The sequence below is a fragment of the Vipera berus genome (genome assembly GCF_964194415.1).
Source record: "Vipera berus genome assembly, chromosome: 3".
Classification (NCBI taxonomy): domain Eukaryota; kingdom Metazoa; phylum Chordata; class Lepidosauria; order Squamata; family Viperidae; genus Vipera; species Vipera berus.
In genome coordinates this window covers 45,437,500-45,465,101 of record NC_138204.1, presented here as the reverse complement: position 1 = coordinate 45,465,101, position 27,602 = coordinate 45,437,500, and the positions used below count along the sequence as shown (strand labels likewise).

General features: G+C 36.0%; 1 protein-coding gene across 1 annotated transcript; it reads left to right on the top strand.

Moving 5' to 3' along the window:
* Window positions 1–25,762, top strand: CNTN2 (contactin 2; the record flags this gene model as incomplete). The annotated part of the gene is made up of 22 exons (XM_081325453.1): window positions 1–13; window positions 4,617–4,761; window positions 6,126–6,301; window positions 7,408–7,503; window positions 8,539–8,748; window positions 11,980–12,079; window positions 12,954–13,129; window positions 13,693–13,829; window positions 15,232–15,361; window positions 15,869–16,019; window positions 16,983–17,110; window positions 17,410–17,585; window positions 17,781–17,901; window positions 19,536–19,694; window positions 19,808–19,957; window positions 20,721–20,791; window positions 22,118–22,352; window positions 22,753–22,868; window positions 23,142–23,328; window positions 24,147–24,259; window positions 24,475–24,643; window positions 25,382–25,762. The coding sequence occupies 22 exons, from the start codon at window positions 1–3 to the stop codon at window positions 25,489–25,491; spliced, it is 3,069 nt and encodes a 1,022-aa protein (XP_081181579.1). The 3' UTR covers window positions 25,492–25,762.
* Window positions 25,763–27,602: the final 1,840 nt, after the last annotated feature.

The following is a 27,602-nucleotide window of genomic DNA, read 5'->3' as shown; positions in this document are numbered from 1 at the left end:
ATGTCTTCTACAGGTAAGAGTTTCTTTGAAGGGTTCATTCATATTTAGGTGAGCATAAGGACTGATCGAATTAATGCCAGTTAAGTAACAAAATTATTTGTATTTTCATCTAGCATTCAGGATATTAAGTTATACAAGAAGGATAATTCAGCTAATATGAACTTCCATATGTTTTTCTTTTAAGTCATGTACTTACAATGTAACTTAGATATATCTACAAACAGAATTTATAAAGCTGTTTATAATGATTTTTGTACTAAGTAGGAAAACCAAAATTAAAGAATCAGACATTGTATAACCACCTTATTAGAAAAATATCTTTATTTTTGGGGGAGTTACATAGAAGTTTTTTAATGTCATTATTTATCTATTTATGATATTCCAAATATCAGAATCCTTTTGCATTTTCTGTCCTTCACCTAATGCACAATCTTCTGCTTTTCATTTAATTCAAATTATTCATAGAAGTTTCATGCTATGCTTTAAAAGGTTGATCTCTCAATGGGAAGGCATTTCATTTCAGATGGCTGAGAATTAGATAATGCTTTGGTGCTAATTTGTCATCTTGGGAGAGGCAACTTCTATGTCCCTTATAAATATCTAATTACATTTTAATGTTTTTGGGGTCTCTTGGGAAGATAGTTGGCCTAGATCAGGAGGCAATTAGCTTGTGTAGAAGCTAGTCTGGCCCACATATGTCAATGACATCAAGGCAATGCTAGAAGGTTTCTCTATTAACCAGCTGAAGTTAGGAGACTTCTTTTTTTGCATTCAAGCAGAGACCATAAGGATTAAATCATTTACAAAGCCCTACAGGAGCACTTTCTAATAGTTGATATGACATAAAAGATTAGTATAATGATGGCCAGAAGGCTGGAAATACCTCAGGGGGAGCATGAAAAGGAGCCAGGCAGAAGAAAAGCCACCAATTGATCCCATTGGGAGATCAACCTTTTTGAGAATAAAAATCTGGATTTGTAAAAAATACCTAGATATTTTCATCAATGTCAATATTATTTTCAATACATAGCTCAGGTCTTCAGCTCTAGAAAGTTGAGCAGCTCCAGAAGCCTCCCTCCCTCCCTATCCTAAGCGCATATACAGGGCTATTACAGCTGCAGAAAATAAAAGATGCGTTGTTCTAAAATGGGTGATGACTCTCTTCACCACTTGCTTGGCAGCATTTGGAACTGAAGGGACTGTTACTCAGATCTGGCTAACCACAAACTTCTCTGCAGTGCTATATAATGCCAAAAAACTGCAGCAACAGGACCAAGGTTCTTATGTACTACATTGAAAACATTATCTAATAAACCGCATGTGAAATAATTGTTAAAAGAACTTATAAATAGATCCGAAGAAGTGTTTCAGAAAAATGTTGAAGGCAAAGCTAATTTGCCCATCCTTCTGTTCTCTACTGAAGCTCAATTTGTTGTATTCTGATTTTCTACTTTCTTTGCCATATGGATGTAGGCTGTTCTACCTACGATCACTCAGAATTATGTGTAGTATAGGATTTCTTTCCAAAGAAATATCCTGCAGCCTGACAAACCATACTCAGTAAGTAGTCCTCAATGGTACTACATCCACATGGAGAAAAGTAAGCAGTGGGGTACAAGGCTCCATCTTAGGCCCAGCACTCTTCAATATCTTCATTAATGACTCAGATGAGGGAATACAAGGGGAACCCATCAGATTTGCAAATGACACCAAACGGGCAGGAATAGCCAACACCCCAGAAGACAAGCTCAGGATTCAAAAAGATCTTGACAAACTTGAATAATGGGCCCTATCCAACAAAATGAGTTTTAATGTACAGAAAAGCAAAGTTTTATATTTAGGAAGGAAAAACCAAAGGTTTAAGTACATATTAGGTGAGACCTGGCTCAAAAACAGCAACTGTGAGAGGGACTTTGGAGTACTAGTGGACGATCACGACTATGAGCCAGCAGTGTGCAGCAGCAGCCAAAAAAGCTAATACAATCCTGGGTTGTATAAACAGAGGCATAGCATCAAGATCACATGAAGTATTAGTACCGCTTTATTAGCACCCTATTATTAGTACCCTAGTAAGACCACACCTGGAATACTGGAATCAATTTTGGTCACCATACTACAAAAAAGATGTTGAGACCTTGGAAAAAGTTCAGAGAAGAGCAACTAAAATGATCAAAGTCCTGGAGACTAAAACATATGAAGAATGGCTGCAAGACCTGGGTTTGGCTAGTCCAGGGGTAGGCAACCTCAGCTCTTTTCTGACTCATGGACTTCAACTCCCAGAATTCCTGAGCCAACCAAGCTGGCTCAGGAATTCTGGGAGTTGAAGTCCATGAGTCATAAAAGAGCCGAGGTTGCCTACCCCTGGGCTAGTCTAAAGAAAAGAAGAAATAGGGGTGACGTGATAGTTGTATTCCAGTATTTGAGGGGCTGCCACAAAGAAGAGGGGGTCAAACTATTCTCCAAAGCACCAGAGGGTAAGACAAACAATGGTTGGAAACTGACCAAAGAGACAAGCAACCTGGAATTAAGGAGAAACTTTCTAACAGTGAGGACAATTAACCAGTGGAACAGCTTGCCTTCAGAAATCGTGGTCACTCCATCACTGGAGGTTTTTTTTTTTTTAAGAAGAGACTAGACAGCCTTATAGCACAATCCTGAAAAGGCTTCCTCAGCTGTAGAGACTTCTGATTTCAGCAGGACTTGTTCTTATTTAACATAACTGCACAGCATTGTAGTCTTAACTACTGAATATACTTTCCTGGTTTTTGTGCTGGGATTTCTGCTAATCTTATTTTAAAATAGCATTGTTAGCGGCAGCACTTATTTTGTATATTACTTATTAGAAATTTTACATAAGCTTGAATAATTCAGTTTAATGAAGAAAAATGCTTTGTCCACAACTCCTTTATTTTTAAGCAACCAGGAATAGTTGATAAAATTGTTTCATGGAGATAGATTTAGCCTTCCCCAATGTATCAGATTCCTGATGTTTTTCACCACATAGGAAGGCATTAACAAATAACCCTTATCAACTCATTTAATTCTAAGTTTTATGTTACTTGCTAATTGTTTTTTTATTGAGATACTACTAAAACAGGGCCGAAATTATTTTATCCCTCCACATGTTACTGAACAATTTTTAACATTCCAATTTTCCAGCTGGGCCTGCTGAGAACTGCAATTCAGCAACAACTGAAGCACACCTGCAAAACTATTTTATCTCTGTTCTTAGAAGTATCCTATGCAATCTTCCTCATTATGTCAGCTTTTAGTTGTGCCACAGATCCTGAGTTTATGCTTTAATGATATAATAGATATAAATAGAAAAAAAAGATGTGAACATGAGAGATTTCTGCCATCCCATCCCAATATTTACTCTATAAGAACCTAACAACATCATAAGTGCTTCATAAAGATACCAAATGCATGTTATTTTGCCTTGAAATCTCAGGTACAAATCTTCCTAGTCTTTTTGCACTTTTCACAACTCCAATTCATAGCCATTAGAGGAAAAGATGAGGGCAACAAAAAAACAACAGGGAAAGCAGAGTCATGTAAAATCAAAAAACAAATTTAGCCAAGATTGGCTTTTCTCGCTTAAGAAAATATACCATTGATATTTAGAGGCAGAAATCTGAGGTTTAACAAAAATGGCTTTTAAGTGTGCAATTATCATGAATTATTTATTGAATTCTGAGTACTCTTAGCCAGTCCTCCCCACCCCAACCAAAAAACTCTAAGCCTTGAGTACATCTGCTTTTAGCTATTGAAATGTCATTAGAAGATGACAATCTTCCTAAGCCAATATTCCTTCCTTTGCTCCATCAGTGTCAAGGACAAGACCATTTCCAGCTGAGATAGGATAAATATGCTTAAGAGGGAGCAAAGGGTCCTGCAATTATTTTAATTAATCCAGCAATGCTTTATTATCAGCATATGGATGTGTATATCTTGCTAACTTAAGAGAAGACAGATTGCTCAGATTGAGATGCAGAAGGCCCCACTTAGTGAGATGTATGTCTGATGTATTATTCCACACTGTCAACCACTTTCACTTCCACATAAATATAAATGCATGGATTTTTTTCTATATTTTTCATGGGCATAAATGGAAGAGTAGGAGCTCAGAATAAAATGAGTACCTTTATCCTTCTGTATTCTCCCCAGCTGGAAGTCACTCTAGCATAAAATACTTTGGTGTTTTTTTTTAAAAAAATGCTTAAACAGCATGTTACTGTTGGAAGTAAGAAGGCAAACAACTGACTGGAGAATGGAATATTAAACTTTTCTTAGGGCTTCATTTGTCTGGTGTTTTATGTTCTGTGTGAATCAGGAAGTCCCATGTAGAGCACATGAAAGTTTAACAGAAATTGGCCTGTGGTTGTTAATTCCAAAGGGCAGAAAATACAAAATACAGAGTAAGAATAGTCATCTGATGAGATACAATTATGCAAGGGCTTGAGCTTCATCATAACTTTTCCTTTTTCATAAAAGAAAAGTGAGGGGTTATTAATGCAGAGTGTAGGGCAGCCAGAGTTCATTTCAAGTGCTCATTATTTCTGAATTAAATTCAACTGTGTACATTTTAAGGTTTTTTTTCCTGTCTTCCTATGTAGTCTGGAAGTCAGCTGAGACTATGATAAGAAACTATGGGCCTGTCTTTGAAGACCAGCCACACAATATCCTTTTTCCAGAACGGTCAACAGAGGAGCAAATTTTGTTGGTGTGCCGGGCACGAGCGAGTCCTCCTGCAAATTACAGGTGATGTCACTTCTAGCACCTGCTTTGTTTAATGGAAAACATGATTGCAAAATCAGAGGGCACATTTTGTGTCAAATGGCATTATATGTTTGCCTAGGCTGCTAATAATGTAGACAAAGGCAAACATTTCATATTCCATTCAGTTAAATGAAGTACTGAATGCATTAGCAAAGCATAGAACTAATTATTTTTAATTCACATCCAGGGGAATTTAATTACATTTAACATATTAGTGCAAGCTTGTTCATGCCTCTTTAGAAGTAAACCAAATATAGATTCATTGTGCTTACTTCCAAGTAACTGAATCTGATGCTGCCTGTTTTATTTCCTGGATTAGGTTTTATGCTTTGAAAACTTCTGAACTTAAAATATGATTCAATAGATAAAAACAACCAAATATTGTATCCACATTGTGTTTAAAAAAGGAAATCTGCTGATAAACAAGTTGTTTAAAATGTGCTTCAAAACACAATACAGGTAGCCCTGACTTAATTTTTAAAAATATAATTTTGAGTAAGAATTTTAATTACAATACTAAAAACTAACTACTTTTTTGGGTATATCCAGTAAAACCATCCTTTTTCTCTTGGTCTGTCATTTGTAATTTCACATTCTGTACTTTATCTTGTCCTCTTTTAAAGGACACTTAAGTTTGCAAATCTCACTTTCAAATCAGAAATTGCCTGTTAACTATCTTAAAGAGATCACCCCAAACATATTTTGCAAAAGTATCAACCTCTAAGCAAATACATTTGATTTTATTTTTAAACATTATACATATTATACTGTATGTAATAATCATAAAACATTTGAAGAATATGAATGATTTACCAAGGTCTGTAAGTAAGCTGTTTGAAATTATGGTTCTTTGATCTTCTGGACTATATTCTATATATTATAGACAAGTGTGTGATCTTTTGGAATGAATTACATTGATATATATAACTGCTCAACTCACAATTGCAAGTCTGAGCAGCCTTCATAGGATTACAGTAAACAAGGAAAGAACCAACATCTCAACCCAAAACAATAGAAAGCAGAAAAATATAGGTTGCAGAAAAAATTAGGAACCAGAGTGAATTTTCAGATATTCTAGCTTCTCTATTTAGAAACAGTCATGGATCTCTGTCCTAATCTTTGTGCAAAATATGCTTCTGGTTATGCTTAAACAATATTTAAGCACTGAGTTATACAATCATAATTTGGCCTGGTTTTGATGGGTTTTATAGAAATAGACAGACAATATTTCCCATTCAACTACTATCAAACAATAGGCTCTATTGACCATTCAAGATAGTGCTAATGTGCAGCTGTGGGTCTTCTAGTGTGTTCTCATTCCATCCCGATATCATTGTTTCTGGCAGGTGGAAGATGAATGGAACAGAGATCAAAATAGAGCCAGATTCACGATACAGGTTAAATGGTGGCAACTTGGTAATAAGAAACCCAGTGAAAGCTAAAGATGCTGGATCCTACCAGTGCATAGCATCCAACTCCATGGGCACAATAATAAGTAGAGAAGCTCATGTTCGCTTCAGCTGTAAGTAATTTCTCTCATTTTGAATACATTCTCTGTACAAAAAGGACAGCAGTGTCAAGACTTCTGCCACCCAAATTGTTGTGACAGCATGCTAGGCTAACATAAGCAACCTGATTGAAAATCAGTGCAGTTGGGGCAGAAGTAAAGTACTAACATATAGCTGGATCAGACTACACCTTGTGCATGATTCAGTCTCTTGCAAGGATGATCAGGATTTAGCCTATAACCAGACAGAATTCTTCGTAAATTTATTTTATAGTTCCTCTTATAACCATGATTTTAAATTTTTAATCAAGATGCTGGAGACATGAGCTGTTTTAATGAATATGTAGGTGTGAAGAAATCACTTTATTTTGGGGTGCATGATTCTGAATACAAGCCTGTAAAAATGAGGCGGGCCCCTAGGAGACTACCTAATGGCAGTAGCTGCCTTTTGTTGTAAATAGGATAAATAAAAGTTAGATTTAAGGACTGTCTTCTTCCACACTGATTTCCTTCTTTCATAAAATCATGAGATGATACTGTGCATAAATGCTAACTGTGCATCATTCTTCTAACATTTAATGCTTTATTTAATGCTTATCTTTGTTATCTTTATTTAATGCTTATCTATTTAATGCTTATCTTTGCTGTGTAATATTTCTTATCCAAAACTGTACTTTTTCAGATCTAACTAATTTACTAAAAGCTCAAAAAGAGTTGCAAAATTATTTATCATATCACAGAGTTTCCAAGTCCAGGATACTCATTACTTTTTTCTGTACAGAAAGCTTGCTGCTGCTTTTATATTTTATTGATAAACATTGGGATTATATGTGTATTGATTACAAACAAACAGGTGTGACTTCTTTTAAACAGCTGCTTAGAATTGGAATTACCAATAAGAAAAAAGGATAGAAAGATAGCATTGACTTCTCTAATTCAAAAACAGCAGACTCTCTAAAGGCTGCTCCTGAAGACACCTGCTGTTATTTTCACAATTTCCTTTTGATAGGATGGGAACATGATTACCTGTAGTAAGCAATATTTCCCCTAAGAACCAATTTGTAAAAAATGCTAGTCATCCTAGCTCACATCTGAAACACTGGCCTGTTTGTATGTCTTAGATCTGCAGGAATTCTCTACAGAAGAACGAGATCCAGTCAGGGCTACAGAGGGCTGGGGGGTGATGTTGACATGCAGCCCACCACCACACTATCCAGGTGAGGAAATAGCAATGCATTAGAAGTAAGGCTTTCACTGAAAGGGTACAAAGCATCCATATTTGAGGAATGATACATCAGAAATTGGTGTTAGACCATAACATTTGGCCTGCTAGAATGTTAATATTTGGTTGCTGTTATTTCTTTAATGTTGTCTTTATTGACATTATTATTGTTCCTTTTTGAGTAACAATAAAGTCCAAAAAAATAAATAATTGTTTGGTATTGAACCCACTTTGTAATTATTTTTCGATATACCACTAACCTTTAATTCTTATTCTTTAGAATTGTTTCAGAATAATTTGGACCTAATTAGCAGTGCAGAGTGTTGCCAAATATTAATAAAAGTTGCTACACTTTCTGTTAAGTGCAGACAATTACAGTGAGAAAGGTTCTGAAAAGTATGAAATTTTCAAATTATTACAGACCTTATCTCTGAAATTCTTCCCTGAAATCAGGAATTGGATGCTAACTGCTGCTGCAAATTCCCCATGTCAAAACAGAATTTTGTTATAGACAGAAATGGCATTTATCAGTTTAGTAGCACAAATCTATGTGTGCATATTTCTCTGACTATCCTACAGAATTTGAATAATAGGATACTGTATTGCATTTCTTGAAAAGGGATTATGCTAAATGTTTCCATCCAGAAATAAAGGGGTTTCTAATTTAAGATACTGGATTCAATATTTTAAAGAATATTGTGGGACAATTACACATCCTCTCTAAAAGGACAAATATGCTCATTTCATTCTGCATAAGACATCAATATATATCACCAGGCATTGAGATAGATGGATGATAGATAGATAGACAGACAGACAGACAGACAGACAGACAGATAGATAGATAGATAGATAGATAGATAGATAGATAGATAGAGTGCAGAATGAATTCATAGCAACTGGAGTTAGTAATAGGTCTGTCTAGAAAATAACCGGCTGAGGTCAAGCTTTCACTGTAACTATCATATGATATAAAAAACCATTCTCCCCCTTCCCCTGTTTCTCTTTCTCTCTCTCTCTGCATATACAGGACTTGAATATCGCTGGTTATTGAATGATTTCCCAAACTTCATTCCAGCAGATGGCAGGCACTTCATCTCTCAGACAACTGGAAACCTTTACATTGCTAAGACTGAGGCTTCTGATCTTGGCAGCTACTCCTGTTTTGCTACGGGCCCTATTGGCTCTGTTAAAAGAAATGTTTTTAGCACGTCTTCTCAACTCATTCTTGTAAGAGAAGGTCAGCATTTAAAGGCTCTTACCTGTCTGTCTATCTATAATGGGCATCCACTAAGCCAATCATTTTCAGGGGTTTGCAAGGTGGGTTTTCTCTAACTGTGTGTATCTCTAAAGTTTTCTTTATTGTGGAAAATATGTCCCACTTAATCACATATAATTTGCTAGTCATTGGAGCAGTGGTGGAGCAGTGGGCTAATGCCTCCTTAAGTAACACCAGCTGCCTGCAATTAGTGCAGGTTCGCATCCCACCAGGCTCAAGGTTGACTCAGCCTTCCATCCTTCCGAGGTAGGTAAAATGAGGACCCAGATTGTTGGGGGCAATAAGCTGACTTTGTAATAATGCCGCTTGGGGGGGGGGCAAAAGCCCTAATAAGCAGGCATATACATAGAATGAAGGCTATTGCTAAGCACATTGATTTGTGCTTTAGATTGTAAGCCGCCCTGAGTCTTCGGAGAAGGGCGGGATATAAATGGGATTAAAATAAAATAAAAAATAAAATGTACCTACACAAGTTTAATGTGCTTGATTAATATGTTTGCTGAGTGGGTGTTTGTGTTTGTTTTTGTCTCTTTGCATCATTCACAGTGAGGCTAGGGGAGAGTGTTATTTCTATGACTGGCCGGAAAAGATCATTAAATGAAGCCCATGGATAAGGGGGTAAACTTTGCTCCTTTGTGCGTTATATCACTCTATTTGATAGTTTGATTCAATGCTTATATTTGAAGGGATCATAAGGATCATCTAGTCCAGCCAAGAGAGATGGTTCTCCAGGTTCTTAAAAACCTCTAGAGAACAAGAACCCACAACCATCATTGATACACTGTTCCACTATTCTACAGTATATGGTAACATCAGGATGGTTTTCTTTATATTTAAACAGAAATTATATCCATTGTGTCTCTTCCTAGCTTCTGTGGCAATGGAAAAATGTTCCGCACCATGTTCTCTATGGCGTCTTTTTATGTATCTCAACCCTGACTCCATGTTTTTCCTCAGTTTTTTTCCTTCAGATTCAACAACTCAAATTCTTTTATCCTGACTTTATATCACTGTATTTTTTATTGCACTCCTTTGAACCTATTCTAATCAGACAATATCCTTCTGGCTTCACTTCTCTTACCAATAAGTCTGATTCCATGATTTCCTCTACTTCACACTTTATAGGTGAATACCACAGACAAAAGAATAAAATATGTATCACTTCTAGTTTTGACCTTTATTTAAAAAAACACCTTTCACCGAGGCCATTATTTTTTGATGAAGTTAGGAACATTGAAAATTATCTTTTACTAAATCAGATCACTACTAATCTCTCTAGCTCATGTTTATGGTGAATGGCATTGCCTCTTCCAAATATCAGATCCTGGAGATACCCAAGACTGAACTGGACACCACATAACCTAGCCCTAGCACATTCAAATGCAAAGGAGAATACCCATCACTCAAAGTAATATCTCCTTTGAATGAAACTTGACTCTTGTTGCTCACATGAAAACATTGGTGTAGTTTATTTGGCAGCAGTATGGAAGTGGTTTGTCATTTTCTTCTGGAATGTTTTTGCAAGGAGACAGACTAGTTTACAGGTCTGGCATTTTTGTTGGTCTTCTATCCAAATGCTGACAAGATCCAGTTCTGTTTATTTTTCTGAGATCAGTCAAGTCACTGCCATTTAGCTGGATACCTGTCAGTTGCCACCTGTTGGCTCAGCCCAAGAATGACATAGACCAATCCAAACAAATTTCAGTCTTTTATTTGCTTACACTCAATAGATGGATTCTTGATAGACTAAACCTTTACTACTCTTATCCTAATGGATACACCCTGGGAGATTCTCCTTTGCTCCTATTCAGCTCCAGGTTATGTTGCTTCTTGTCTTGCCTCTCTTCTTGGAATCTGCTCCTTACATTCTGGGAAACTGCTGCTTCTCCAATTAACACTCTACAATATTTTATATTTTTAGGTCAAATTATCTTCATAACAAGGTCTTATTCCTTGTCTTATAATTTAATAGAAACCAAAGCAGAGAAATATAAGCAAATATTCTGCTTAGCACATCATGCCATCAATTTTTAGAATGTAGAATTGATTTGATTTTTATTGTTGTGGTTGTTGTTGTTGATCATCGCAGTCAGCCAGATGTTCAGACTGAATTTGGCATTTTTGTCTGCCTATCGAGTCCTTACAGATAGGCAGATGTGGACGTTTGATGGTATTATAGATATCATTACAGAATGGAAACAGTTCCTAGTGAGGCCGCCTTTTGCAATTGACTAATGGCGAATTTGTCAATGCCAGTGGTGTTCAAGTGGTGCTCCAGTTGTTTTGGGATTGCACCCAAGGCGCCTATTACTATTGGTACTACCCTTGCTTGCCTTTGCCACAGTCTTTGTTGGTCTTTGTATTTTGTTATCTTCTCCAGTTCTTTCTTGTCTATTCTGCTGTCTCCAGGCACTGCCACGTCCACTATCCAGACTTTTTTGTCTTTCTTATCAACAGTTGTTAAGCCCGTCAATAAGAAAGACAAAAAAGTCTGAATAGTGGACATGGCAGTGCCTGGAGATAACAGAATATTATTATTATTATAATATATCTCATTGTTCCTGGAAGCATTTTTATAACAGAAGTTAAGATATAGAGTCTGCTTTAAAGTCATCAAGTAAAAGTTATTCTTCTGTCAGCCTAGTTTAGGTTCTTCACTTCTTCAGTTTATGTCTCTTAACATTGCAAGTAGCTTAATTTTTTAAAATTCCCTTTACTTACAATTGTCTTATTCCTTTTTTTTTTTACTGAAGATAGAAGTAGAGCTGAGATTAGGAAAGGACTGCAGCTTGTCTGTTGGGCACAACAAAAGCCTAATTCAATCCTTGGTACCTTCCAATATGGCTGGAAAAAGCTTGCTTTAGAAATTTTAGAGAGTTGGTGCTTGCACAGGGTAGGTATTGTTGAACTAGAATGCCAGGGCTCGGTTCTGCTGAAAGTAGCTGAATCAAGACTTTTTGGTTGAAAAATTTTGAGATTTTAAAAATGTTTAAACCAGAGGAGTGGGGGATAGACCATATGGTAGTTCCAGTAACGTATTGAGTCTGCTGCCACAGGCATTGAAATAAAGTTCTGCAATTATTGTACTTCCTTGAATTTTAAGTTGGAGATGCATTACTATTGATCTCTGCTTTATGATGACTTCTTTTTCATGACTAACATCTTTGCAGTCATTTCTCTTTCTCTCCTCAGATTCCAGACCTCATGCCCCAACCATTAAAGCCAAGTTTCCTTCTGATACCTACGCTTTGACTGGGCAAGTGGTGGCTTTGGAGTGTTTTGCCTTTGGAAAGTGAGTAGCTGTATCAATGCATTTAATTCCATGTTGTTGACAACATAAACATTCCCAGTTCTCATTGTCACTGGTTACATGCTATGGTACCTACTTAAAAGAATCAAGTTTATAGAAGGGAAGGGAAATGTGACCTATCACTTTTAAGGAACAGATAACTATCATAGGAAAAGTATGGAGAGCTGAAAGTATTAACCCTTCTAAACTATAGCACATTTAATTGGGCCCATTCTTTTTTTGTTATAGAGTGGCTGATTTATGCAGAGTTTTGTGATGTGTTTGCCTATTAAATGAATGAACCAGGGTTTTAATAATTTGATTATTATTTACTCACTATCATTTGACTACTAAAACAATAAATGCCAACTGGATTGAGTTAGAGCTAACAGATGTTTGTTTTATTCTATCAGCGCTACTCATTTGCCCTGGACTGGGTGATGTGATAAGGGTGTTTTGAAGCAAGTACAAACAAGAGGGGGAATGTGATGTGACAATTTGCCAGCCAGTCTCCTGTATATTTTTATATTTTGATAAAAGAAGAAATAAAGTTGAGAAGGTTAAAAGTAGGTCACACAGTAGTTTCCAATCAAGGGAAAAATATGCTTCAGAGAGTGCAGAGACACTCACATAGTACCTTTAGTAATACTTTAGAGCAACTTTGTATTTTCCTGGCATCGTGTGATTTCCCTCTATACAGTAACTAGATCTTATGGCACACATAGGATAGCCCTATATAAAAGTAATGGACAAAATGCTACACATAATAAGGAAAGGAAAATTTACCAGTGTGCAACATGTTGCATTGCCCCTGATGCTTGAGCGGAATGGGACCGTGTTTAAGTATCCTTTGACAGATGTTTCTTTTACAATATAGCCCTGTCCCTCAAATAAAATGGCGAAAGGTGGATGGTAGCCAGTCCTCCAGATGGATCTCATCTGAACCTGTGCTTCAGTTTAAAGAGGCGAGCTTTGATGATGAAGGCACTTACGAGTGTGAAGCTGAGAATGGCCAAGGAAGAGATACTTTTAAGGGCCGCCTCATTATCCAAGGTAAAGTCACAACTTTTAGTTTGTTATGTTTTTAGAACTCTTTGGAGCTCCCTTATATTTATTTATTAAAACATTCTTAAGTTCCATATTTATTTAGCTTTAACAAAAACGGCATTATGAAATAGAGAAAACCATTTTCTGGCTTGTTTCAGATCGACTTTATTTAATGGAATGACAGTATGCATGTGAACATAATCTGAGTTTTGGATTTTTGTCTCAATCCCAGAAATGAACTGAGCAAATAATCCTTCTGTCTACATCTGATTTTCACATTGGTGAAGATTTTTTTTCATTTAATTGCATTGGCAAAAATGGCCATTTTATTGTTGTGATAACACCTAAGCTATTTGCTTGGTAAGTGAATCATCTGGAGCAGAAACCTATCCTTTCTTAGTGAAGAGACACATGTTTATGCACAAGTGCTATCATTCGGGTTTTTAAAAATGAAAGGTACAACAATGAAGTTGTAGCAAATCTTCACTAGATTATCATCATTATCATCATCATCTTGCACTGTTTGAAATGCAATGAAACCTGCTCCTTTTTTACTCTTTTTTTTTTAGCTCAGCCAGAATGGCTAAAAGTCATCACAGACAAAGAAGCTGACATTGGATCAAATCTCCACTGGAGCTGTGCTGCAGCTGGCAAACCAAGGCCTACATTAAGGTGGCTACGGAATGGGCAACCATTAACTTCCCAGGTACATATGATGAATGAATAAGTTCTACCTGTATCATTGACCCTTGTGTCAACATCCTGAAAACTATGTAACATGTAATTTTATGTTACGTATGAAGAGTATTTAACATATATCTGGGTATCTCAGTTTTTTTTCCTCCAACATAACGCAGGAGTATGTGTTTTTTTTATTTGTACAAGTGGTCCTCATTTAGTGACCACTATTGGGACCAACAACTTGTTTGCTAAGTGGAAAAATCACATGACTGTGATTGTGCTTACAATTTTATTTCAGCTTTCCTTTTCAGTGATGTACTAGAGTTGCATACATTTAATATGATGCAAAAGTCTTCCCTAGTTACTTTTTTAAATTATAACTTTAGAGTATTTTTTAATTTTTTTTTATTTTAATTCCATTTATATCCCGCCCTTCTCCGAAGACTCAGGGCGGCTTACAAGCTTAGCAGTAGCCTTCATTCTATGTATATGCCTGCTTATTAGGGCTTTCACACACACCCCAAACGGCATTATTACAAAGTCAGCTTAATTGCCCCCAACAATCTGGGTCCTCATTTTACCTACCTCGGAAGGATGGAAGGCTGAGTCAACCTTGAGCCTGGTGGGATGCGAACCTGCACTAATTGCAGGCAGCTGGTGTTACTTAAGGAGGCATTAGCCCACTGCTCCACCAAGGATGGCTTTAAGATGGCTTTGCATTAACTGTTTCTTTTTATTCCTTACTTTGAAGTAAGGAATTTCAAGTTCAACTCATTACTTTGGAAAACTTGTTATTTTAAAGGAGGAATTATTTCTCTTTGTTATGTTAAATTTTAGTCTCTGGTTTATATTAGGATAGTGGGATTACTTTATATTTCTGAAATGTGACTTTACTAACGGATTAGAGTGGAGACATGAAGTGTATATTTGAATGAAATAAGTTGTTATTTAGAATGCTGTTTTCCAGCTTGTCTTTTGTAAAGGAAAAAAAGAGTCTCTCTTTGTCACATTAAAGTGGACTAGTCTTTTTTAGGCCATTTACATTAATATATTGACAATATTTATATCAGATTTTTTTGTACTTAAGTTGAGATATGGAATGTTGAGTTTGTATAGGTTCATTAATGTTAAAATGTTAGAGATTTGTTTGGATCTTTTGCTGATAACTGGATTGGAGAATGACATTATTTACTTGATTTGCTTATTATTAACAGATGGGTTATGGGATTAAATGTTTTATATTTGTTACGTAAAAGAAGGTAAAGAGATTATGAAATTATCTGCCACGATGAGAATGGGAAGCTGCTATTTTGGGGAGTATGTTTTTTCTTCTTCATTTTTCCTTACAATTTTTCTATTTTTTCTTTTAGTTTAATAACATTATTTTTCATAATAATGTCATCTTTGACATTCCTTTGTTTAAACAGAATCGCATTGAAGTGAATGGTGGGAATTTAAAGATATTAAAGTTAAAAGTGGAAGATTCAGGGATGTACCAGTGTATAGGAGAGAACAAACATGGCAAAATCTATGCAAGTGCGGAATTGTATGTCCAAGGTAATTTCTGGTTTTCCGAGAATTAAATGAGAGTTGCCCTATTAATAAGATAGGGAAGCTAATTTTCCTAGCCCTCAGTACTAACTATGTTAAATCAGTTGTCCTGAATTGAACATCTTATTGTTTGTTTGTGAGTGTGGTTTTGAAAACTGCAGGTTGTTCTGCTTAAAAAGCTGGATAGAGTAGGCACTTAGTCAAATTGTTTAATAGTTGCTGTAGATTTTATATAGAAAAGAATGTTTAGAAATCACTTGCAAAAGGCAGAAAGGTGTTGGTGAAACTTTGACAAGAATTGGGCAACTTTTCAGGATCTTCATGCTAACCACATTGGCTTTTACACTATTATAATATTTACAATTATTCAATTAACCAGGGGCAATGAATTTAAAGTGGTTATTCTTTCATGGTACATTAGGCCATCTTATTACAAATTATTTTTAATGACCAAGAAATAATTGCTTTTGTGACTTTTTTTGTAGAAACTCATTAATTGCTTTTTCTCTTTAGCCTTTGCTCCAGATTTTCGACTAAACCCTGTCAGGCAATTGATACCAGCAGCTCGAGGTGGAGAAATTATTATTCATTGTCAGCCCAGAGCTGCCCCAAAGGCTATAATTCTTTGGACCAAAGGGACTGAACTTCTGAGAAACAGTTCCAGGTAGGAGAAACCCATTCCAATTTCTACCTTAGGGTCAATAACTTTACAAATATTTTAGTTAATGCAAGCTCTAGTTAGTCCAAATATGGGACTGATTTTAATGCAAGTTCTGATCCCATCCATGCTTCCTTGAAATTGTCTTCTGTTGGCCTTACTTCCAGTTAAGGATAATTGTTCAAAGACATATAATCTGTTGTGGCTTTGCTTGAAGCCCATTAATTGATTTAAATGTGCAGTGACATCCAGATGGCAGCATGTTGTATAGAATAGAATAGAATAGAATAGAATAGAATAGAATAGAATAGAATAGAATAGAATAGAATAGAATAGAATAAATAGAATAGAATAGAATAGAATAGAACAGAGAAAGTTTTTGGTTGGCTGTGCCAAACTATTTGAACTAATTGTGTGCACACTTTTTTATAACAGAGAGATAAAGACATAAACACAGAGATACACAGACACAGACACACACATTCAGAGAGAGAGAGACAGAGATACAGAGGCAGAAAGACAGAGAGAGAAAGAACGGGCAAAGTCAGCATCATGGTTGGGTGGACTTAAGTCCCCTGAGTCTTAATATAGCACTGTAACTGAAATATACACTGGCTCTACTCTTCCAGATCACTTTAAAGTAAGCCAGTGAGCAGAGGGTATTTTACAGGATTTGGTTTGAATGACCTGCCATCATCTAATTATCCTCTTTTCTTTCTTTTTATCTCTTAAAAATGACATCCTAACCACAATAGTATTGCAGTCTTACTGATGAGAAGATGTAAGCCGTCAGTGACTCCACTCATTTCATTGAAGTTCTATTTTATATGGAATGTTATTGTTGACACTTTCCTTTTTCTGTAGGGCAAAACTCATCCGTATCTTGATGCTTTGTTTCCTGTTCTTTAACCCAGGCTTCTGTGACTGTCATATCTATGTGTTTACTGTTGGTCTCTGCTTTCATTGCAGCATAATTATTACTCCAGAGGGCACCTTGATCATTCGAAATATTAGCAAGCCCGATGAAGGGAAATACACTTGCTTTGCTGAGAATTTCATGGGCAAAGCAAACAGCACAGGAATTCTGTCAGTCCGTGGTAAGGATAAATGCTTTATTTCTATGGGGACAAATGCAATAATACTGGACAGGGTAGTAGTACATTTTGTCTATAGAAATTCTTCTCTGGAGGAGAAGAATACATCATTAAATTACTCTCTCCACAGTCCTATGGAACCTACCAGGAACCATGGGTTTTTTAAAATCCTTTTCCTCTCTAAGAGCGGAACGTGATACCAGAAAACTCAGCCCCCATGCAAGTTCCCAAGGTGTGTTTTACCTTCATATGCATACAAATGGCTTTCCATTAAGAATTATTGTTTTACTTAACTTTTGCAGATGCTACTAAAATCACTCTTGCACCATCCAGTGCTGACATCAACTTAGGTGAAGATATTACCCTCCAATGCCATGCCTCCCATGACCCGACAATGGACCTCACTTTTACTTGGTCCCTGGATGACATTTTAATTGACTTCAGCAAGTCTGAAGGCCATTATAAACGAGCTAGTACAGTGAGTACCTGATGCTATTTTTCCCCCCACTAGTGAATTGATTGTAAGGTATGATGGTCTTAAGTCTTACTGTCAGAGCTGTGTCTACTTCCAAGATAATGCACTGTTTTTAAACCATCTTTTTGAACGTATGCATTGCAAAACTCCTTTTTGATTCTGACACTGTTGCTGATGGTTTGTTTCTCCCATGGACAGAAAGAGAATATTGGAGATCTTGTAGTCTTGAACGCTCAACTGAAACATGCTGGCCGATATACTTGCACAGCCCAGACAGTGGTGGACAGTGCCTCTGAATCAGCTGTACTAGTTGTAAGAGGTATTTTTTTCTTGATTCCTTTTTCTTGAAATAACAATTTCCATTTTAATTGCTTCTGCTTTGTCTGAGAGATAGCTGACTTCTGTGATTTCAAAGTGCCTCTTACAGTATTTCTATAAGAGATAGAAGTATATTTTGTTGCGTGTATACAAACTCACCCCACATAATATAAATTACTGTGTTGTAGTATTAAAGGCTTCAGTCTTATGAGCACACAAGCACATCACTTTAAGTAAATATAGTCATTTAAATGTACATTGAATTCAGAAGTAAAATAAGAGGCATGTGGAGATTCTTTCTTATAATGTGAACGGGTTTTTTTTAAAAAAAGAAATCTTATGAATATTACCTACAATCATAAGTTTTGAAATAGTTTTGCTCTACTTCAGATTTGTGAAGAGCTGGTAAATGAAATGTATGTGGAACTGATGTACTAATGTTGGGCATTTGATAGAGTTTAGGTTTACATGACTGCTACTTGTTTAGAGTGTTTTTCCTGTTGCCAAGTATTTATTTTGCTTTTGGGATACTCTGTGTTGTGTTTGTGATGACTGTGCTATGTGCTTTGTCAGTTGAGAGGATACTGATGCATTGTGACAACTTATGTCTTTGCTTTTTTATGTTAAAATCATATTGTCTGTGCTTATAGCTTATAAGTCTATGATATATCTTCCTGCTTTTTTATTTATTTCATACATTTTAATGCTGTTTCTAAGCATGCAGAGAATTGCAGTATATCCATTTTTTCTGTATTACAGTTTAAACCTTTTTGGAAGGCATTACGCTGTGATACAATAAGTGGTGACTAGAATATTGCCATTCCAGTTCAGTTTCATCCTTCTTGTTGCTATCAATTTCCATATTTTGGTTTTTAGTTTGTTTGGGGGTTTTTTAGCTTGTTTTTATCTTGTTTTCGATGGCTGCAGTTTTCTTTGTTACATGCTCTAGATTTACTCCAATTTTTGGCGGGTGTGGTTGATGGTTGGTTTGTATTTGTGCAGTCTGAGGCATGCACTAACTATAATCCATCATATTCCTCAGCTATAGGTGCTATTTGCCATTTCTCTATGAAATCTGCACCTATCCACTCCGGACAAAGTGTAACATATATTGTGTTCTGTTAAGAGTTTACAGCTCACCCAGCGCAAAAATAAGCCCCCAAAATAAGCACACATTCAAAATGAGCAGGAGGCATAAAATATATATAAACATGATACATACAGTTTCCTTCAGCTCTGGGGAACATCAACAACTCTTAACTTAGAGATCAGAAAAAACAGAGAGAAGACTAAGACACGCCCAGACCTAGGCTGGATGACATGCCTCACACAGCCAATATTGTGTCTTAATCAAAAACAGTTCTCATTGGCTGGTTTGTTGCTATGGCTATTCCAGTTCATAAAATTTCTTACACAGTGACATGTTCTATTCTCTTCTTTTGTTGTTGTTGCAGCTTTGAAAATTGTACCTTAAAGGACAATTTGAGCATTCTCATTTGAATTCAGAGTAATACTTAATGGACTGCCATTATGGCAGGGAAAGGCGATGGGATAGTGATCTTCCTTCCTCCAGCAAACCCATGGATTTTTTGAGCCAGACTTTTTAATGCGATTTCTGTTGTTTCTTTTTTGTAGGTCCTCCAGGCCCTCCTGGGGGATTGGTGGTGAGGGATATAAAGGACACCACGATACAGCTAAGTTGGAGTCAAGGTTCTGCTAACCATAGCCCCATAGCTAAATATGTCATCCAGGCCCGCACTCCACTTTTCCCACAATGGAAGCAAATGCGTACCAGTAAGTGTCTTGAGGGCAGTGGCCTGCACTAAGTAGGTTTAAATATAGTTAACCTTTTCTCCCTTTAGTGCTGATTGCTCTGTTTATCCTGTTTTTGTGCTTTTGGGTTATAGATCCCACAAATATCGAAGGTAATGCAGAAACAGCCCAAGTTATCAACCTCATACCGTGGATGGATTATGAATTCCGTGTCCAGGCTAGCAACATCCTTGGTAGTGGAGAGCCCAGTGTGCCATCTACGAAAATTCGAACCAAAGAGGCTGGTGAGTATATGTAAAACATGAAATAATAAAATGTGGAATCAGCTGCATAACATTAATAGCATTCTCATACTAAGGTAATGGCCCATATGCATTATCCTCTTCTTCCATTGGATTCAGCAGCCAGCTGGTGTTGAAATTTTTTTAATCATAACTTGTATGGTTTTCATACTTTCTGGGGACTAAACTTCTCTTTTTGAAAAATGCATGTTAGTTAAAATCTTTTTTTACTGCATGGTATTTTGGCTTCCTTATCTAGCTTTAACTGTGTTATTCCACAACAGCTTAAAATTATACATTACTTTGTGTGACCCCACTCCTTAACTAATTAATGCATTAGGCTTAGCAACATTCAGAAGTCCAAGCTCAAATCCCATACCTTGGGTGTCATTAACAAGGGGGGACCTTCTTCTAAGTTGCTCATGAACCCCAAAGGTTCCCAATCTATAGTTTGAGAATCCATTTTTAAGTATTCAAAAATAATAATCATGTCAGATAAATCATGAAGCAAAAGACCAGTCAATCTAAATCTCATTTATGTCATTTTATCTTTCACTTGGTAGAGTGAAAGGAGGGGGACAAGGTTCAGTGATAGAGCAGATATTTTGAATATAGAAAATTTCAACCACAGATCTGAACAATTCAAATGCTCTGATTCAGTTCAGAGCAGCTGGTTATATCTTTATGAAATGGTTTTTTTCACTGTTATTTGCCTTTTTCCCCTAATTTGACCTACACACTCTCTTCCTTACTGGGAACACAACAGCCCCTACAGTTGCACCATCAGGACTCAGTGGAGGAGGAGGAGCACCAGGGGAACTCATTATCAATTGGACAGTAAGTTGGTCACAGAAGCATACATTTTCATAATTAATGTAATATAGTTTCTATTTAACAGGAATTTTAGGAACATAGAAGCAGCTATTCAAAACACATGAATGTTGATACTACTTTAAACAGATCTGACTCCTATGTGATATTAAAATAGTCAAGCAGTAAAAATGTTACCTGGTATTACAATTCCTGTATTTCCTTGTGAAATCATGGAGAAATTATTTTCTCTATAAACTTTGCATGGAAAACTTTATAAAAATGCAAACACATATTGTTTAATGGATATTGAATATTATATTAAAGCTACTGTGCAGAATAGGCTTTCACCCACCTGTAAAATTTTATAGAAATTGGATTAAAATACATGGGTGCATTAAATTGGGTTAAAATGTAGGATGTAGCAGCTGTTCATACTGAATAGGAGAATGTGGTAAAATTGTCTTGGTGGATTGCAAATTGAATGTGAGCCAACAATGTGAAGGAGCTGCAATATAATGTCAGTGTCAGGACTATATCTAGAGAATAATTCCTATGGGAGGTGGGAGATCTAGAAACATGAAATATAAATAAATAAAATAATTTCTCCCTGATTGGCATTGGTGGGATCATGCTAAAAATATGGGGCCCAGTTTTGAGCATCATATTTTAGAGAGGACAAAGATAAACATGTCAAGAAGACAGAAACCAAGATTATTAAGGGCCTGAAAAAAATGCCCCCATTTATTTGAGGAATGATTTGAAGCACTGAATATACTTAACCAGGAAAAGGGAAGACTGTAGGGACACATGATAGCAGTCTTCAACAATCTGCAAAGTGTCATGAAAGGATAGAGCAAAAGTTTTCAGAGCTGTCCCAGAAGGTTGGACAAGAAAAAAAATGGATTTAAATTACAAGAAAGTAGAATGGTTGGATATAAAAACAACAACAACAAAAAACCACCCAACAACAATTCCCAGTACAGAGAGCGATTCAACAGTGAAACAGATTATCTTAGAAAATAGCACAATGACGTTTATCTAGATTGGGAACTATCTGTTGAGAATATTGTAGTAGTGAATTAATATAGTGAGCAGAGGAATAATTTGTACTGTATATGCTATATACATATATGAAGCATAATTTCACATACTGTTACTGGTTTCTGATTTTTACCTGCTAGAGGGGTTTTTGTGTTTTATTTTTACTCATTTGGATGTTTCATATTGTTGTATATATTAACCTGTAATATATTGGCATCATAAAATCTTAACTATATAAGTGTTGTTCAGTATTTCTGTTTTATTCACTGGTTGTTTCCTGCCCACCCTATATTACAACCTTCATCTTAGCCGATGCAACGAGAGTACCAAAATGGAGGTGACTTTGGATATAGGCTCTATTTCCGGAAAGAAGGTACCCAGTCCTGGAAGATTGCAAATGTGCCCCATGCAGAGTCACTACATTATGTTTATCGCAATGAGAGCATTTCTCCTTATACACCATTTGAAGTGAAGATCAAGGCCTTCAACAGGAAAGGAGAAGGGCCAGAGAGCCTAGTATCTATTGTGCATTCTGCAGAAGAAGGTAGGCTGGCATTAAAAAGATTTTAAAAGTTCTGTTACAGATGTTCTTGATTTCCAGTTATACTGCTATCTGGCAGTTTCCAAGATATTATGAGTTAATGATGGCCATAGAGACTGGAAAAGTATATGGATTTCCTCTAATAGTTATAAAAGTAACATTCTAAGTAATAATATATAGCCAGCAATAATTTGTTCTACACATTCTGGGTTAGAATCAGTTTAATTATCTTTTGTTTCTCCTAAAAGCACTTTAACAAAATTAATCTAGCATATTTGATCTGCTGCTTGGTCTTTTACATTTTGACCAAGAGTCTGGCTTCTGATCTTCATCTTTAAAACTGGATTAGATTTGCTTTTATATGTAAAAGAATTTTGCCTACTAAATTGTTTTACTTTGACAGAACCAAGAGTGGCTCCCTCAAATGTTACAGTCAAGGCAGTAATGGCTACAGAAATGGATGTTTCTTGGAATTCTGTGGAACATCATGATATGAATGGAGTCCTCTTGGGTTATGAGGTAAGAGATAGGACTGAAACTGGCACAAGGCAGAACAAGGCAGAATAAGAAACAGATCAGTTGCTTTGAAGTCTCAACTCCTGATGAAGCAAGCCACTTCACTGAATTGGCAAATATGAATTGTCTTATAAAATGACACACTGTTCTTATTGAATGATAACATGGGCTATTCAGTTATATTCATGTAATGCTAAGTCAATAGAAATTATTCAGTGCCTAAGAAGCCAGGGTTGTCGCTTAGGATCAACTGAACCTGTATATTATTGACTTCAGATCCGATACTGGAAACATGGTGACAAAGAAGAAGCCGCTGACAGAGTAAGAACAGCAGGCCTTGTCAACTTGGCACATGTGACTGACCTCCATCCCAACACAAATTACCATGTGTCAGTCAGAGCATACAATGGGGCAGGGACTGGGCCAGCAAGCTCCCCCACCAGTTTCTGGACAAAAAAGCCACGTAAGTGAACATTTGATCAAATAGCAACTACTCCTCTGTTTTTCGTGTATTTCAGCTGCATGTAATATGCATGCGTATTATTTTCTAGACCTATTACTTTGCAGTGGAGATCTATTTTAATATATATTATCTCTCTGCTGTTTCATGTTGGTGGGGATACTTTTGAGTGCTTCTTAAACCATGCAAATAATATCAGGATTGTTCCCTTGAATATAAAACAAGGGAGTATTTGGAACCAGAAATATATGGCAAGAATATGCTCAGAAGAGGATATCAGCAAGAAGATGAGTCTACTCAAAGAGAGGGTAATCCAGGCCAGGCAGAAATGTCAAAATCACCATTTATCTAACCATTGTTTTATCAGCTCCATAGGAATTATGGCACTTTCCCTCCTGAGAAAAGATGGGTAAAACAGAATGTATGACAGGCCCAAGCCCACTGCAGTTTGCCAGCCATCTTTCTGCAGTTCCCAAACTAGGGTTTAGCCTTTTTGATTTCCAAAGGAAAAGGACAGGTAGAGATCTGGTATGGCAGTGGCTGTTTTCAGTCTGGAAAATCACAATTTATGCTCACGCGTAAACCCTGTTCTTAAAAAAAAAATCATTTGTGAAGTATCTAGGAATAAAGATCAATACAATGGAGATGTTTAAATTCTTCCATTTTCCAAATGAGCCAGGAAAAGAAACTTGGTACATCTGTGAGTCACTAAAATAAAACATTAATAGTCTTTAGAGAGATGAAATGGTTGGCTGCAGTACACAAGCTACAGTTTGCCTTCTGTTCACTCTCTTTAAATATCTACTTTTTACATTTTCTAGCACCAAAAATACCGCCTGGCAACATTACCTGGACATTTTCCAGCTCCAGTGTAAGCATTAAGTGGGATCCTGTGATTGCCAACGCAGATGAATCTGTTGTCACTGGCTACAAGGTATTTATAATCTAGCATTTTCCCCATGAGCAAATATATATATATATATATATATATATATATATATATATATATATATATATATATATATAATCAAGACGGACATATTTCAGGTTGTTGAAGAATTTTCTGGGTACTGATTGCTAAACAAGAAAGAGGAAGAAATTAAAACATGGGAGAGACTAACAATAAACTCAAAGTGCTTTCCTCCACAGATGCTATATCATGCTGATACACACTCAGCTCCTGTTCTATACATAGCCAACAATAACTGGATTGAGATCCCAATCCGAGAAGATTCAACTCATGCACTGGTGCAAATTAGGACAACAGGCCCAGGTGGAGATGGTGATCCAGCAGATGTACACATTCTGAGAAACAGTGGTGCGTCTACCTTTCTTTTCCTTGTTATTTTGTATTTTATTCATTTATTTAGAACATTTGCATATTGTTTTCAGAAAAAAAATCTTAAACTGCTTGCTATATTTTGTTTTTCCAGTAGAGTCAGCATTTTACCAGTTTTCTAAAACATCAAGTTGTTGTCGTCCAGGGCAAGCATATTCATTTTCCTCTTCTTGATTCTATTTTCCTTAATTTTCTACCTGGTGTGATATTAATAAAATTAAGAACAAATGATTCAGAAAAAAATAACATTTCAGGGGTGACCAATCCGTTTTTCCCCTTCTATATTAGAATAAATAATAGCACAATTTCCACACTTTCATTTCTGAACATCATCCAATTTACTGTACATGACTGAATCTCAAGAGTATCGTGGTTGGTAGAAAAAATGATGAAGTTATTATACATTCAGGGAAATTAGAGAAACCATCTCATGAACATCTGGTTATGTATCAAGAACTTAGAATTTCTTGTTCCTTGGAACTAAATAATGGTAATCTAAATCTCTTTAGATTCAAATTTAAGATGGAGAAGAATTATGGGGTTGCAGTTTTCAGCTAATATTTGAGATAAATATTACAGTACTAGTTTATGAATTTAAAACATCTAACAGAAAATGTAAAATATGAATTCGATAACACATTTGCTAAATTTCCTGTTTGTAAGAAAAGGGGGTTGTTGTTTTTTAAATAAATCTGCACAACTATTTTTTTTTTGCAGGTACAGGTATGATGGTGCAAAATTCTTCAGATCACCCAGTGCTTCATACAATGGTTGCTCTAACTCATGCATTAATAATGCTTGCCCTATTTGGCTCCTCAGAGCTCTGATATTAACTACTAAAATGGAAAGCTATTAGATAAGATTTTTCATAATCTAGCAAATCCACAGGTCACCATTTGGACTACAAATTCCTACCACAACTATCTAATTATAGACAGTACTTAGTGGAAAAGGACTTGAGAAGAAAAATATACTTTTTTCTTTCTTTTTTTAAAGAATATATAACATTTCATACAAGACATGAGTCTTTGATCAATCAGATTTTTTTTAAAACTGACAAAACAAGAGGTGATTTCTGGAAACTGGATGTGTCTTTCATATTACCGTATTCAGTAGATTTTTCTGCCTTACAAAGCCACGTGCAAAAGTAATGACACTTAAAACTTGATTTTTTTTAAAGTACAAGAAACAAAAGATAAACGAGAATAATGCATATCTTCCAAGAGAAGGTGTGTCTCAAAGGATGAGCATGTTCCGTATCATTCCCAACTGCAGCCAGTATCGTGCCAAGGACTCCAGTATTTAATGTTAAAATGGAACTTATTGAAGGGCAATATTGTTCCAGTAAACTTTTTTCAAGGCATCTGGCTGGAGGACAAAAGCCAATAGAAACTCAGACATCTCACACTGCAAAATCTTTTGATGAACAAAACAATGTTGAATCTAGTTTGCTGAAAGTGGGATATTGATGGCTCGCTGGTGAAACCAAAAAGTAATAATAATTTGCCTTGTACTTTGGCTTTTACTTTGCATTTCCTGTGACAGTTCATCTTTGCTTCTTGAAGAGGTACATTGTTTATGCATTCAAAACTCAAAAACAGTTCATTGGTTCTTGCATTTTCTTATGGTTCCTCAGTAGTGGGGGGTTTATGGCAGGAAGGAAAGCTTTGGAAATGGGTCATAAAGACATTTGAACAGGAAAGTTACTACAGAACTTTTATTCCACCTTGTCAGGAGACGCACAGTATCATTTATCCAAAATTCACCAGCCCAATTTGAAGCTGGGGAAAAAAAATGAGTTGACATGATAGTTGATAACAATAATTAACATTTTAACTTGAGTTTAATTTTGCCAAATGACAGTATTGATTTTTCAGGTTGTTCTTCAGACATTTAATTTTGCTGACAATGTATTTGCTTAATTGTTTTTGGTTTGAATAAAGGAAGGAGACATTCCCAATATCAGTCTTGAAATACTGCCACACTTTTTTAAAACACCATCCTGCTTTCCTAAACTCAGCAGGATAGGAAAATTTCTAAATGGAAATTTTCCAACTACAGCAAAACTGTGATGTAGCAAACCATTTGGCAAGGCAGGGCTGTCCTTGAATGTTTGTTAAATCTGAATGTACATTATTTGAATCAATTTATGACAGTTTATAATATTTCATAATTATATATTAAGTAATGGGCATAAATTGATAGAATGACATAAACTGACTAATTATAAATGTAAGTGAATTTAGATGACTACTTCAGATACAATGGACTTTATCTCTTGCTTTAGAGATGTTTAGATGCAGATTTAAAGTCTGTTAAATCCATTAAAGCTTCCTTTGTCTTTTCCCTTACCAAATCTTACATGCAGAAAAGGAATCGGAGGCTTAATTTTTCCACACTTGCATTTAGGATTAGATCCTATTCTATATTTAAAAAGGCATTTCTAAGGACCGAACACCCATAATTAATAATAGCCAAGGCTCAGTGTGGTGATGCCCATCATTTTTAAATGTGAAGTAATGGAAAATGAAGGGTTAACCTTAGAAAATATTTTTAAAATGTAAAACTCTATATTATATGCAGAAAGGTTTATGCAGAGAAAGATTGAGGAAAAGTAGAAGTTTGAAATTTGAACCCATCCCTTTTGCACCCTCATCCTTTCCCCTGTGCAGCTTCTTGCCACTAGAAAATTACCCAACATTAACATAAAATATGCATTCTACAGATGATGATGATGCCATCTGGCCATTATCAACTCTTAGTGACAACGATTTTCTCCAGAAGGATCTTTTCCTAACCTGACCCTTCAGCTTTTCCAACAGTGTATTCATCACTATTTTAATTGAGTCTCTCCATCTTGCTCTGCTCATTTTCTTCTTCTCTTTCCTTCCATCTTTCCCAGCATTAAAGCCTTCTTCAGAGAGTTGGGTCTTCCCAT